This window comes from Delphinapterus leucas, unplaced genomic scaffold (assembly GCF_059928025.1).
Source record: "Delphinapterus leucas isolate spDelLeu-1000000601 "Yukka" unplaced genomic scaffold, BTC_Dleu_Yukka2 spDelLeu_asBTCV2_sq25, whole genome shotgun sequence".
In the NCBI taxonomy this organism is placed as follows: domain Eukaryota; kingdom Metazoa; phylum Chordata; class Mammalia; order Artiodactyla; family Monodontidae; genus Delphinapterus; species Delphinapterus leucas.
Window position 1 is genome coordinate 8057993 of NW_028322234.1, and position 15025 is coordinate 8073017.

Below are 15025 nucleotides of genomic sequence, written 5' to 3' on the forward strand. Positions count from 1 at the left end.
AACAGCTAACGGGTAAATAACTGTGGTCCAGTCATACAATGCGATACACTCAGCAATAAACAGGAATGAACTATGGATACACACAACATGGATGAACCCTAATAATTATGTGGAGTAAGAAGCCAGACAAAAGGAGAAAACAAACTGCATTTACACAAAATTATAGAAAATGCAAACTATTTACAGTGAGAGAGCCCTGATCAGCAGCTGCCTGCAGGAAGGGATGACAAAGGGCACAAGGAAACTTTTGAGTCATGGATGTGTTCATCATCTTGATGTTGGTGATGGCTGCATGAGTGTAAACACGCATTAAAACTTATTAGACAGGGACTTCCCTGGTGGCGCAGTGGTTAAGAATCCTCCTGCCAATTCAGGGTTCGAGCCCTGGTCCGGGAAGATCCCACATGCTGCAGAGCAACCAAGCCCATGTGCCACAACTACTGAGCCTGCACGCCACAACTACTGAGCCCATGTGCCACAACTAATGCAGCCTGCGCACCTAGAGCCTGTGCTCTGCAACAAGAGAAGCCACCACAATGAGAAGTCCGCGCTCCGCAAGGAAGAGTAGCCCCCACTCACTGCAACTAGAGAAAGCCTGCGCACAGCAACAAAGACCCAATGCAGTAAAAAATAAATTAATTAATAAAAAAAACTTATTAGACAAATATGTGCAGTTTATGGCATGTCAATTATACCTCAACAAAACTTTTTTTTTAAAAAAGGGCAAATGATATGAACAGTTTACAGAAAGATATTCAAAGGACATAAGTTTATGAAAAGAGGTTCAATTTCACTCATAAGAAAAATGCAAACTAAAACTTCACTGAGAAAATTAGAAATTCCTCACCAATCCCACTGGCTCAAAGGCATGCCAAAAGGTGGGGGGTGGGGACAGGCACTCATGACACTCGTAGGAGAGTGGCCCTCAGGGAGGGGAATTCGCACTAACAAAACTTAGTTTGCATTGAACTATGATTCAACAATCCCCTTCTGGAAGATACCCAAAAATTCTCACCACAAACACAAAGAGATTGTGTGTAAGGCCAAACTAGAAGTATGCGCTTAGCCACTACTGGGTCCCAGAAATGCTCCAGGAAATGTAAAGTTTTTAACTGTATTCTTAACTAAGCTGAGGCACGACTCTCTAGCATGTTGGGAGCAGGGTGAGCGCCCGGAACCCCTAGCTGGCAATAGGACACAATCCACACAGCGTGGGAACCCCACACTCCAAGGGGAGCCCAGCCGGGTTACGGCTCAGTACTGGGAACACATGGCCCTCAGGCAGCCTCTCCATGAAGGAGAACCCGCACCCCGCAGGCAGAGTGGGGCTCTGGTTCTGTGGCCTCTGGGCTGTGTAGTGTTGAATGATTACGCCATCTGAAGAATGGAGAGGAAAATGGTGCCCCCTCCTGGCACAAGGGTGCCACGCCATCACTGAGTGGAAGTGCTTGCTGCTTACATCTGGACCAAAGCCCACCAACATGCTACATGAGCAGCACATTCTCATCCTGCCCAGAGTAGCCAGCATGACCAGGGACAGTGCCCTCCTCCTCCTCAGACTCATGGGCGAGGACACACTCTCCTCTTTGCCTCTGCAAAGGTCCTGGGGAAACTATAAGTCCCTCGGCCAGGGCATTCTCTCCCCTTTCCCCTGGCCAACGCCCATTGAACCTTCAGATCCAGCTTAAACTTCCTTCTGGGGGAGGCTTTTCCTGATGCCCCAGATGAGGGCAGGTCTCCCAACAACCCAAAACAGATGCTCCGTAACAGCCCTGAGCTCAGCAGAAGTGAAGTCGTGATTTATCCCGGGGCGACCCCCTGTGGGCTCTCAGGACACTCATGGGGTGAACTCCTGTGGGCTCTCAGGACACTCATGGCCTCAGATTAAAGGGGTGTGATGGGTACATACCAAAGGTCAGGGTTGTCAATGCTGTTTTCTATGCTGAATTGTTCAATCTCTGGTCCCACCTGAGCAACAAATTTGGCCAGTTTCTCTGCAGTCTCCATTGTCTTCGTATCAACTACAAAATAAAGCAACTGTCATGTATTGGTTCTGAGCTGCCAATTCCCATGTGAACATCGTGGGGTTGTGGAGACTGATTACAAAGACGGCCCCTCACTGTACCCCTGCCCTTTGCCATGTGACTCTGCAGCTCTGTCCAGCAGAGATGGACTCTCTTTTTTCCCCTTGAATTGGGGCTGGCCCTGGAACTCTTGCTGGCTACGAATGTGACAGAAATGTGGAGTCCAGGCCTGAGAGGGCTCAAGCACCTCCTCTGCCTCTCCTGGATGGCCAAACCCGACTGTCAGGTGAACTGCTGGTGGGTGACAGGCATGTAGCCCACTACCCCTATCATCTCAGCTGACAGTTCCAGACAACTGGCCACTGCCTGCAGACAGTTTGCAGGCCCAGCCCAGCTGACTTGAAGCAACACTGGATGCCTCCTGTTTGAAGCCACAGTTTGGACTGGCTTGTTATGTAGCAACAGCTAGAGAAATGTAGCAGTTGTGTAGATTTTTTCCCTCTCCATTCCCACCTAGTGCTGAGTGGGAAGCACTGGCCAGAGGGCAGGCCTGTTGCAGTAGGAGAAGGTAATGGCTGGGAGAAACAAAAAAATTGCTGGTCAACTAACTCTAAGGAAGGAAACACAGAGACCTTAGCGGGGAAGAGGAAGCAGAACGAGAACACGGGCAGCCTTATGGAACATATAACGGGCAAGAATAGAGAGAAATGGATCAAGGAGCTCAAAGCCCTAAGCACGGGCACATGGCACACCCTGCTGGCCAGCAGAAGGACCCTGCAGGGAAGCACAGAGTCACCAGGCAGCACCTCGTGTCAGCTCCACACTCAGGATAAGAGGAAGGGTGCAGCAGGAGTCTAGAGCCAGCCCCTTGAGGAAGCAAGAGGAGAGAGAGTGCCCGTGTGTGTGCCATCCTGGCCAGGTCCCTTTCGCTGCTGCCTGCTGCCCAGCCCAGCCCACTGAAGCCACCTGTCTCTGCAGAGAGCCCTGGGGATAGATGAGCATTGGGGCTGGGGCCCAGAGGAGGGGGACAGAAGTGAGCACTTACCATCAGTAGACAGGCAGGGAGAAGAGGTCTGAGGGGCTTCGGAGACATCCACTCCTGCTGGCTTGCGGGATGGGCCTGAGGCTTCTGGGCTGGGGTCCCGAGGAGAGGGTCCGGCTGGGTCTGGCGGGCAGTCCTTGGCAGCATCATTTCCATCTGGTTGGGGCGGCTTTCCCTGCAAGGAGCCTGGAGCCTGCCGGCCATGGTGTTTCAGCCTGGTGCCTGAGGAGAGGAGGGTCTGGGTCCCGGTGGTCGCTCTCCTCACTTTACAGCCCCGGAGTCCTTGAGCTCGAAGTAGCCCCCGCCGCCGCCCTGGTAGGAGCCTCTTCTTGAGGCTCCGGACCGCCCGGGAATATAGCATGGCCCGGACTGCACACTCTGCCGCCATCGGCTTCTGATCTGCTCCTGGCAAGTTCTGGCTCATCCGCTGCATTTCTGCCAGCTTCAGCTTATAATATTTATACTCCAGACTACTGTCATCAGATAAAAACCTGTATAACAAAACAGGAATAGCAGGACATTTGTGAATACACCAGCATGACCAAATTGTCGCTGTAAATACACTTCTGCAAACCCTTTCTACTTGGTGGCCTCCCTGCTGTTGGAGAGGCTCCGCCCGGCTCCACCAAGAACCCAGCGCTGGGCCTTGGTCATCTGTCCTGCTCAGAGTGACCACAGGGTGACCAGGAGCTCTGAGCGAACACTGGTCGATTCCTCCTCAATTTCCGTCATCAGCAGCCATGAAGGAGCTCCCAGCTCCTGGTGGCCTCACAATACAAACCAGTTACCCTGAAACCATGGAAGCTCTCTGCTGTCAGGAAGTGGCAGGTGTTGCTCCTGGACATCACTTTCAGGAGATGATGCCCTTCAAATGGTGAGCACTCAGCGACCTTTTAACTACATCATTAAGGCACTGAGTGTGCCACCGCTGTGAAATCACGTGCCAGAGTCATAATGAGAACAGTACAGAAAAGAGGAGTTTGAGTTACATGTACTAACATAGAAAGAGATCCGTAATACAGCCCACGGACAGCAGACTAGAGAAGACCAACATTGATACGTACCATATGAAACTGCTTTGTGTACATGACATCCACGTATATTTGTTTTTTTCATATAGGTTGAAAGAATATAAAGCAAACTTAAGGATTTGCTCAAGGAATGGGTTAGAAAGAGGCATGACTGGATTAGAAGGAGAAGGTCACATTATTTACTTTGTTGACTATTTCATTAGCACTTTCTTTCATCTCTATTAACCCTTTCCTTGTAGTCTCTGGGCTTTTTGCACCATTTCTTTCTTGCTTCATGAATTGAATGCTTACCTTCACTCTTTATTTCTGATACACACACAAGGTCGCACCTTTCTCCCAACCGCTGTTACGGATGCATTCTATATGCAATGCTCTCCCTGCTACTTCCTTCTGAAGAGTTTCTAATTCCAATTCTAATTCTCTTTCATACAAAAGTTATTCAGAAGCCTGTTTTATTTTGGCTGTTGCTGGTTTCAACTTCTATGCATTGCACAATGTGGCCCACGTGACTTCCCTTTCCTGGGATATTCTGTAATTTTCTACACAACCTCATTCATAACAGGTTTTTTGTGAACGTTCAATCTCAGTTTGTGTTAAAGAACGAGTACTGTTTGGTGAGTATGGCAATATTTCATGCGGCTTTTGGACGCCTGAAGTTGAGATCATATATTAGATGAGGTTCCCAATTACCAATAACAGACGCTGATTGGCTGTGAGGTGGCAGTGCACAGCAGGACGCTGGCAGCACCGTGTGATGTGGCATGTCCCTGGTGGGCAGCTCCATATGAAGCTCCTGTTGATGCTCACTGCAGTCAAGGTCTGGCTGGATCTGAGGAAAGAGCCTGTGTGCTGGCTCCCCTGCTGCCCTGGACACTCTGCTGGGCCAACAGCAGCATCCTGCAAGATTGCATCCTAACAAGCAAGGGTTGCCACATAAGGGAAGGTTGACCAAAACAGAAGCTCCAGTTCTCAAGTCAAACGCAGCCCCTCATCCAGGGCAGAAAGTGGAGTCAGTGCCCAGGTGACCTGGATCCCCAAGATGTAAGTCCCTTTCCCCTGGTCAGTTCTAATGCCAAGTGCATGCAGTGTGAGGACATGTCACAAACCCATCTCCCTTAGTTCTAGTGGAGCGTAACATCAAGAGCATAGAATACTCCTAAGCTAGCCTGCACGGTTCAAATTCCAGTGTAGCCACTTATTAGCTGTGAGATTTACTGAATCTTTCTGTGCCTCAGTTTCTCCATCTGTAAGATGAGATGGATGATAATAATAAGCTACTTCATCATGTTGCTGTGAGGCTTGAATTATACACTTTTCATTATAAGGAAAATGCTTTGGGGAATTCCCTGGTGGTCCAGTGGTTAGGACTTGGTGCTTTCACTTTCGGGGCCTGGGTTCGATCCCTGGTTGGGGAGCTAAGATCCCACGAGACCTGCAGTGTGGTCATAAAAAACAAACAAACAAAAAAAAGAGCAACATAGGCTTATCATCTCTAGAGATACAGAAGTAACTGTTAAAAGTAGTTTAATGAACTAAAAGCGACTGTCTCCAAGGAGTAGAACTGGGAACTTCCCTGGCCGCCCAGTGGTTAAGACTCTGCACTTCCACTGTAGGGGGCATGGGTTCAATCCCTGGTCAGGGAACTAAGATCCTGCATGCCACATAGACACAGCCATGGTTTCTGCCATCAATATCATACCAGAAACATTTTGCCATTTGTGTTTACTTCATTTTTTTGGTAAATCACATTTGGTAAAGTACTACTTTAACTTAAGAATTCAAATATACACACCAAAAACCTAAGTTTACTAGTTCTTTAACACTGTTTTTTGCACACTCTTTCTTCTTACAGTCTCTGGGTAATTCTTTCTGAAGGAAGTCACAGGTGATCACGTCTCTGAGTCCAGCTCCCTAATCTGTTCTTCATCCAGGTCAATTCTATCAGCCGACCACTGAGATCATTTCAACAATCACATTTGTCAATTCCAAGATCCTTAATTGGTTCTTTTCCATAACAAGCAGTTCCTATTTCATGGATACAATATGGTATTATCCACCCAAGACTATTAATTACACACATGTAGACAATCTTCTTTTCCTTATAGTAACTTCTTAGGTGCCAGATCTGCTGGGTTGGGTGGCCCTCCTTCATGCTGCCAGTTTCCCTCAAATACTTGGTTTAGAGCTCAATGCTCATTTCTGATTTGCAACCCCCTCCCACTGCCACACATACGCCCAGCTCTGGCTATGCTTCCGTCTGCCACCCCTGACTGTCAGAGATCATGAACCTGATGGGTAGTGCAGAGCAGTCATGCAGCAGAGAGGCATGCTCCTAGTCCTCTCAGGGTCCCCCTTCCCTCCAGCCCAATCACCTCGGCAATCACCTGGAAATTGCCCCTGGGTCTTCCAAGTCTAGATGACATCTTACCCAGAGGATATGGTCTCTGCTTTCATCTGTCAATCTGAGGCTATCTAGCCTCCTTCCTTCAGTATGAGCGTTGGTTGAGACCACACAGCCAGAACGTGAATCTCAGCTCTGTCTTTTACTAGCTGTGCCTCCTTGAGGCAAGAGGTCTCTTTTGAGCCTCAACTTTTCTGTCTGTAAAATCAGGATGACAACATACCTACCTCAAAAGGTTGTTTATGAGGGTTCGGCCAGCTAATGCTTAAAGCAGTAAAGTGCTTAGAATGGTACCAAGTGCACAGAAAGCAAAAGTATTTGCTAAATAAAAAGTATTCAATAAATGACACTGGGGCAATTAGGTTACTGGGTTTCCTTTCTTTTCTTTTCTTTTTTTTACCTTTTAAGTTACATGCCTATCTTATTCAACACAGGAACATAATCTTGATGAATTCAAGAATTCTGTAAAGGATTTCCCTGGTGGCTCAGTGGTTAAGAATCCACCTGCCAATGCAGGGAACACGGGTTTGAGCCCTGGTCCGGGAAGATCTCACATGCCATGGAGCATCTAAGCCCGTGCGCCACGACTACTGAGCATGCGCGCTAAAGCCCATGAGCCCCAACTTCTGAGCCCAAGTGCTGCAACTACTGAAGCCTGTGCGCTTTAGGGCCTGCGTGCTGCAACTACTGAAGCCCACGCACCTAGAGCCCGTGCTCTACAACAAAGAAGCCACCGCAAAGAGAAGACCATACACCACAACAAAGAGTAGCCCCGCTCGCCACAACTAGAGAAAGACCGAGTGCAGCAACACAGACCCAGTGCAGCCAAAAAAAAAAAAAAATTCTGTAAAAATAAAACCATAACAAGTTCCAACTCTTCTCCTGAAAAATCATGCTGGTTAGGACCAAAGCCCTGGTGCCATTACACAGAAATTTACACCTTTCAAGCATCTTTAGAAATTACAACACCAAGAATAGAGAGCTTGGTATGGATACAACATTGACTATACCAGACCTGAACAGATCACTCAAAAAAGAGGAACTACAACTAGAAATCCTATGAGCAAACACATAATCTTTTTAATTAACAAAAGAATATAAGGTAAAACATCACACTATGAAATTATCTTTAAGTCAAAAACACTTATGTGAGGGCATGGCACATGTACGGAGTGGCAGTGAGGGTGTCAATCACGGAAAATAACCTGATGATAAAGATCAGTGGTCTCCACCAGGGACAACTCTGTCCCCCAGGGGACACTGAGCAATGTCTGAAGGTATTTTTGGCTGGGATGGAGGCTTCTACTGGCACCTAGTGAGTGGAGGCCAAGGATGCCCAGGACAGTCCCCCTGCAGAGAATTATCCAGCCTCAAACATCAATAATGCTGCAGTTGGGCTTCCCTAGTGGTGCAGTGGTTGAGAATCTGCCTGCTACTGCAGGGGACACGGGTTCGAGCCCTGGTATGGGAGGATCCCACATGCCACGGAGCAACTAGGCCCGTGAGTCACAACTACTGAGCCTGCGCGTCTGGAGCCTGTGCTCCGCAACAAGAGAGGCCGCGATAGTGAGAGGCCCGCGCGCTGTGATGAAGAGTGGCCCCCGCTTGCCACAACTAGAGAAAGCCCTCGCAGAGAAACGAAGACCCAACACAGCAAAAATAAATTAATTAATTAATAAACTCCTACCCCCAACATCTTCTTTAAAAATAATAATAACAATAATAATCCTGCAGTTGAGAAACACTGACACAGATCAAAAGCCTCTAAAATGAGCTTTCTTTTTAAACTAGCAATTTTACTCCCACATACTACCGTAATAAACTGCCAGAAATGTAGACATAAATAAAAGCAAGACAACATTCATCATAACGTTATTAGAATCCAAGAATCCACCAATGGGCAATGGTTGAGTGTAGTATACTGTGTAAGAAGGAATAGTATGCATTCATTGATAATAAGGACAATTATGTTAAGTTTAAAACACAGGACACAACTACAGAGCACACGCTGTGGGGGAAAAGTGGGAGAGCTCTGAGTAACTCCATCTTTGCCTTTTTACTTTTCTCTATTTTTACAAAGGGCATATGCCACTTTGATCATTTTTTAAAAAGTTAACGAAGTATAAAACCTTTCCACTTCGAGCAATCTAATCTAGAGATAATCCTAAACACACACAGAAATGTGACACATTAAGCTATTCACAGAAAAAATTAAAAATAGTGTACAATCAAAAATATTCTAAAAATCCAACAAGAGAGGAATGGCTAGATAAAATGATCACCTACTCTGCGAACCGGTAAACACAGCCATCTGAAATGTTTACAAAAAGTAGGGAATACGAGCATTTTCCTTTGTTATCTAAAAGGAGTAGCGTATATCACAGCATAATCACAACTGTGTTAAAAACCAAACAGCTCGCAATGAGCAGAAAGGCTGGAAGCAAATACCCAAAAATGCCAGTGAATGCCAGTAAGCACACAGGTGGCTTTGCCCAATTTTCTGTTCTTCTTTACCTTCTCTAATGATCAAATACTGTATTTATGGTGAAAACTTTAATTTTAAAAAGTTCTATTCAAGTGAAGAGGCAATAAGGCAAAAGGAAAAGACAGTTTAACAAACAGTAGCAATAAATCACAAACAACTGCTGTGATATATTCCTTATCTTACACTCATTCTTTGCATACACCTCTCACCTCATCCTCAAACCAGCACAGCAGGGACAAAGTGCTCCATGTCCAGATGAGAGAAGGCCACATGGCAGGTAAGCAGCAGACTGGAGCTTGAACCCACATGAACCTGACCCACCCTCATGCTCTTCCACTGACTACACCACAGCGCAAAATAAGCATCTCACCCTATTCTCTGGACATCATCAGAGCAACAAAAACATTGCCATGTACTTTATGGGAGGAATTCTGAAGAGCAACATTTAAAGACCTACCAGTAAGCAGGGTCCTCCTTGAGAAGAGCTCTTTCTTTGGGAGACAGGCTGCCTCCAACAACACGTGTGACCAGCTGGTCAATGGTGTCCACCACCTTGTGGTCTGCTCGCTGGGGGACCTCTGGAACACACAGAAGGGCTTTTCTGAGAAACACACTGGACCACATGGGGCCTGGGAAGACCAGGACAGAACTGAAGGCTTAGGATGGGGCCTAAGCAGGCACCAGGAACTGAAATCCTCGTTCATGACAGACCAACATTGAAAAGAGGAAAGGGGCCTGTTATTCTCGAAACCAATATGCAAAATATCCTCTCAAAAGCTATAACAGCATAATCGCTAGGAGAGAAACAGTCACAAACTTAGGATGACTGTACAGAGCAATATATATACATATTCTATAGGAGAAAATGGTGTGCAGCAACTCCTAACCACCTTTTGCATACATCTTAACTTGAATGTTCACAATATTAAGGGGAGAACAAAAGACATAAAATGTATCTAGGTATAAAATATGTAAAAAGTATATCTAAACTGTGAGTTGCAATACGAAAAAAAGGAAAAGAGATACATAAATACAGACACACAGAAAAAAATTAGAAGGAAATATACCAGAAAGTTAACAGAGATTATCTATGGGTGGTAGATTTATCAGGGATTTCATTTTTTGTGTTTGCTTTATCTATAAAAGTTAAACACACATGTGTTTTGTAATCATAAAACATATACATAAATTTACAAAGAAAAATTTCCCAATTAAAAAAGTCAGTAGGGCTTCCCTGGTGGCGCAGTGGTTGAGAGTCCACCTGCTGATGCAGGGGACACGGGTTTGTGCCCCGGTCCGGGAAGATCCCACATGCCGCGGAGCGGCTAGGCCCGTGAGCCATGGCCGCTGAGCCTGCGCGTCTGGAGCCTGTGCTCTGCAACGGGAGAGGCCACAACAGTGAGAGGCCCGCGTACCGCAAAAAAAAAAAAAGTCAGTAGTTCCAAGGTAGGTGTTCACAGAAAATATCTGCTGAATGTATGAAAAGACAACATTTCTTAAAGTGTGAATTTCCTCCAATGACTTGTAATTTACAATGCCACCAGCAACAAAGAAGAGCATTATGTCCTTAAACACTAAGATTGTTTAGTTTTCTGATATTTGCTAGTTTTAATAGCACAGATGGTCTCATTCAATAAAAATCACCCCTGAACTGGAGAGGTTTTCCAGTTTGTTCTGTGGAATGGTATTTTAAACATCAATGTGAGTTCTTAACATAGGATGAGTCAATCCTTCAATTGTCATGTCATTTCCCCTCTGAAATTACTTTCCCTTTTTTTGTTGTCAGCTCTTATTCTATAGAACTGCTAGTTTTATATGATTTTACAAAAGAATAAGAGATTCAAAGTCAGAAGCTTTCAAAGACAATGAAATTTGTGCATCATTGCAACCATCTCTAGAGAAGATGACCATAGTAAGGGCCAGAAAGTGGGTCCTACTTTTGGCCCAGCAATCATTCTGTGAATATCTCCTTTAAGGGAGGATTCAAAAACATTTTTAACGAAAATAATAGCAATAATAAATGCAACCAAAGATATCATCCCAGCATTTCTAACAGTACTGAAGTAATGGCAGGGCAGCGCCCCATAAGACGTGGGCGCTGGTGCTGTCTACCTGCTGACCAGAAAAGGAGCCAATGCTTTGCAGATGCCAATCTCATGGGAACTGAGCTCTGTTCAGCCTCAGAAGCCTCTAATAAAAGGCACTATGAGTCCAACATCAAGGGAGAGGTGAGGTAAATTCACATTTAGTCATGATGCTGCAAATGCCGCAGAAACACAGAAAAGAGCCTTTGATAATCCTGTAAAAGAGCAGACTGTAGTGTTTTCAGTAAAGCAAGACTGCAGCTACAGGCATGCCTGCATAGCAGCACAACCAGGGGACGGTGGCAGGCAACTTTAGGTTATGGGGGACTTTTTTGTCCTTCTTACAGTTCTTCAGTATCGTTGTTATACTGACTTTCCACCCCACTACTTTGGGGGATGTGGGGAGGAGAGGTCCTGCTTCAGCCCTGAGCCCACTACTGGAAGGCTCTCTCTCTGGGAGTGGGTGTGGCCGCCCATCCGCGGAGCGACCTACCCAGTGCCTGTCGCAGTCAGGGCTCCACGAGGGTGGAGAGGATTGAAGAGACTCAGGGACAAATGAGACTTCCCAACTTGGCTGGGGCAATGGAAGCTGAAAACTCTATCAGAGGGAAAGGGGGTTCCTAAATGGCCACATGGCCACTATGTGTGCTCATGACCTCTGGGATGTCTGGGTTGTGAGAACGTCCATCCTGAGAGCAAGGGGGAGGGACAAGGGACACCAGCCAGTCATTTCTATTTCTATTACCTTCTTCTAGGTCTTTCCCCTCCCCAGTAAGCCAACTCGTTAACTGCAGGTTACCAGGCATACCTAAGTGATCTCTCAACCTTTAGCCAGTCTAGAAACGCGAGCAGGTGAAAAGGTGCCTCCACCACGCATCCCTCAAAACAGCTCAAACATAGCCTTCCTGACTCCCCATGCTGAGCTGAGCTGGGGCCTCTCCTATAGCCCCCTTAATCCCAGCAAAGGAGGGGCTGGGTTTTGTGACTTCTTTCCCTTAGAAGCCTGGAGAATTCTTAAGAGACTGTGCCCAGCATTTACTCTCCCTTCTAGTAATAACTTGGCGGGGGTAGAGAAGGGGTGCTGTTGGAACAAGGCTTCTTAAAACTTGGCTGCAGGATGACACAAACACCCCAGAAAGTGCAACATTGTATTGTGTACAAACATATATGTATTTTCCCTGGCAAGGACCACAGCTTTTCATCAGATTCCCAAAGGAGTCTTGACCCAGAAAGTCTAAGGACTTCTGTAACAGACAGAAGATTCCTAACGCATGCTTACATGCTTACAGAATGAATGGCAGGCATGTATACTGGTCACTGTGAGTTTACTACTAAAATTCTGATTTGTTTCCAACTGGCTAAAGGAGTTTTATGTACAAATATCAAAGAGAATGAGAGACATTACAAGAAAACATGAAAAGCAAGCAAATCGCAACAAACAGAAACTTTTGCTGCTTTCCTTACCATCACTCAGACCACTCAGAGCCTTAGCCTGAATTTCAGGTTTGGTAGGAGGAACCGTTTTCTCCTGATCTCGGGTTGGCTCGGGTTCGGCTTTCTTGACCTGGAGTGGACACCCACTGCTGACCAGCCAGGCCTTCAGGTGATCGATGTACTCTCTCCCAAACAGAGTAGAGTCCTCAAAGTTTGGAAATGCGGCAGGAGAGGGAGCTATATCTTGGAGGCCGACGGCTTCTAAGATTTTCTCTTGCCGGAAAGAAGAGGCCAAGGAGAACGTCTGTCCCAAAAGAGCTAAAGACTTCCGGCAGAGAGAATTGGTGGTCTCCAGGGCAATAGCCAAGTCCAGGGGGTTACTGAGGGTCTTCATCTTGACACTCAGCTCGTAGGCATTGCAGGCCATGAGCAGGGGTGTGACACTCTTCAGCAGCCGGTCTTGTAGTCTCATTATGTATTTATCAAAGGGCTTTATGATTTCAAAAAAGCAATTTTTGGTCTTCACAGCACCTTTGTCTAAAAGCATGTTTAAAAACTCGTTATCAACTCTGGGTGTTTTCAAAGCAGAGTGCTTTAAAAATTTGATAGTAAAAAAGCAAAAATCTCTGTGCTCTGGTTTTAAGGAGCATTTGAATGAGGCGAGCGTTTTAGCACAGGTTTCGGTTTCAAGTTCAAAGAGAGTCTGGAAAAGCTGGGAAAATTTAACATCATCTTTTATGGTGTGGAATCCTGCCCATTTGATTATTTCTATCCCAAACCTCGAAAAAACATCAGACTTATCTATCAGATCGAAGCTCATCTTTCTTCTGGGGAGCCGAATATCCTTCAGATTAAGCCCCAAAGGGATTTTCTGAGTGGGGAATTGGACGTCTTCCGTCCCTGGGTTTGTCCCCAGGGTCAGATCAGGACTTGGGGTGGTCTTCTGAATTTGGTCAGTGCCCTGAGTTTTGGGAGTGATACAACTTACAGTGGGCACCTGTTTTGTGCTCACATTTCTCAGCATGACAAGTTTCCCGACCCCTCCTTTAGGTGTGAGCAGGCCTTGAGTCTCCCCCTTTCCTAGGAGGGCACCCTCCTGGTCAACGATGTTTAGACCTCGGCCTCTGCCCTGGACTTGGCTGCTGCCCCGGAGCACAGTGTCTGCCTCTCCTGGACGGTCCACGTCGTAATCCCGACTCTCTTTCTCCAAACACTCTTTCTCAATCAGCCTGGAGGAGCCAAAGTCCCCCAGTAATGCAGAAGGACCAAAACTATACTCCTGTGACCAGGAGGATTCTTGAGAAACTGAATGGCCAAAGTCTTGTTCCCAAGAGCCACGGAGTGCAAATTTCCAGTCCTGAGAACGGAAATGTCCCAATTTCCGGTGGCCGAAGACCTGGTCTCGGGAGTCAGGGTGGGAAAATTCCAGGTCCCGACCACATTCTTTGCGAAAGTAGCTGTCGTCACTTACAGAAGGGTTGCTTGATCTGAAGGAAGGTCCTGGAAATATATCACCTCTCAGGCCTTCTCTCCCAGTGTCTTGAGGATGAACTACAGATCCGCCCAGAGTGTATCTGCTGTTGCTATGAATGTCATCATACATATCTGCTCTGGCTCTTGGGACTGTCCTTAGAAGATCTGAAATAAACAATCCAGAAAGAAACACAAAGGTACTTCAGACCACAGGCTGCAAACGGATAATCCACAGACCACCAGCCAGCAGGGGTGCTTTATCAGTCAGAGTGCATTTTAGAAGCTCATATTCATTGCCAACATTTAAAACGTGTGTGGTTTCACTTAAAAATAGATTTACTACTTATAAAAACAGAAGACCTACAAGTACTGGGCCTGCATTTGCCCTGACGACAGTCCATCGAGGCTGGACAGCAGTGCCTCTCACTCATTCAGATCTCCTGCCCTGGCTCTGTTTTACAAGCCCTCTTTTAGACTCAGGGAAGGGTATTTGGTCCCCAAATAACCTGGGCTTCTTTACTGCGACCAGAACACCTGTGTGTTTCTACTTCTATCACACAGCAGATGGGTTTTCTAGAGGATGTCTGCTTCCCCTGCTTCCTATGAGGAACTCTTGGCCCACAGTGCCACTGAGGCAGGAGCCATATCTGACACTGCACCCACCACAGCTGGCTGGGCCTTGGCTGAGCATCTGACCCAAAGTTGGCTGATAGGCTCCCTCAGAAAGGTCCATTAGGCCAACCAATTCCTGGAAAAACAGAGACTGAAGCAGATAGGAGGGAAGACAGAAGCTAAACAAGCCACAACAACAGAGGCCACAATGGAAACTAAACACTGTGTACTTTTGTCCTCCTCTGTGGAGAAATAAGAAAAATAGGAAACTATGTTTGCATTTGCTCATTTGTGCATAAAGAAACTGTAAGGGAAATTCCCTGGCAGTGTAGTGGTTAGGATTCCATGCTTTCACTGCTGAGGACCTGGGTTTAATCCCTGCTGGGGAACTAATATCCCATAAGAAGCGTGGTGCGGCCAAGAAGAAAAAAAAGAAACT

The 15025-nt window shown here is 46.4% G+C and overlaps 1 protein-coding gene across 8 annotated transcripts in view; it reads right to left on the bottom strand.

Moving 5' to 3' along the window:
• SUGP2 (SURP and G-patch domain containing 2) overlaps positions 1-15025 on the bottom strand; it is a 31250-nt gene that overhangs the window by 11010 nt on the left and 5215 nt on the right. For all 8 annotated transcript variants that reach the window (XR_002642651.3, XR_016391480.1, XM_022558376.3 and 5 more), the window contains exons 3-6: positions 12532-14139; positions 9441-9561; positions 3070-3557; positions 1910-2021 (exon numbers count right to left, since the gene is read on the bottom strand). Coding sequence is in view for 6 of the 8 variants with exons in the window: in XM_022558376.3 (XP_022414084.1) it covers positions 1910-2021; positions 3070-3557; positions 9441-9561; positions 12532-14139 (2329 nt within the window). In the remaining 2 variants the exon portion in view is untranslated. The remainder of the gene's footprint in view (positions 1-1909; positions 2022-3069; positions 3558-9440; positions 9562-12531; positions 14140-15025) is intronic.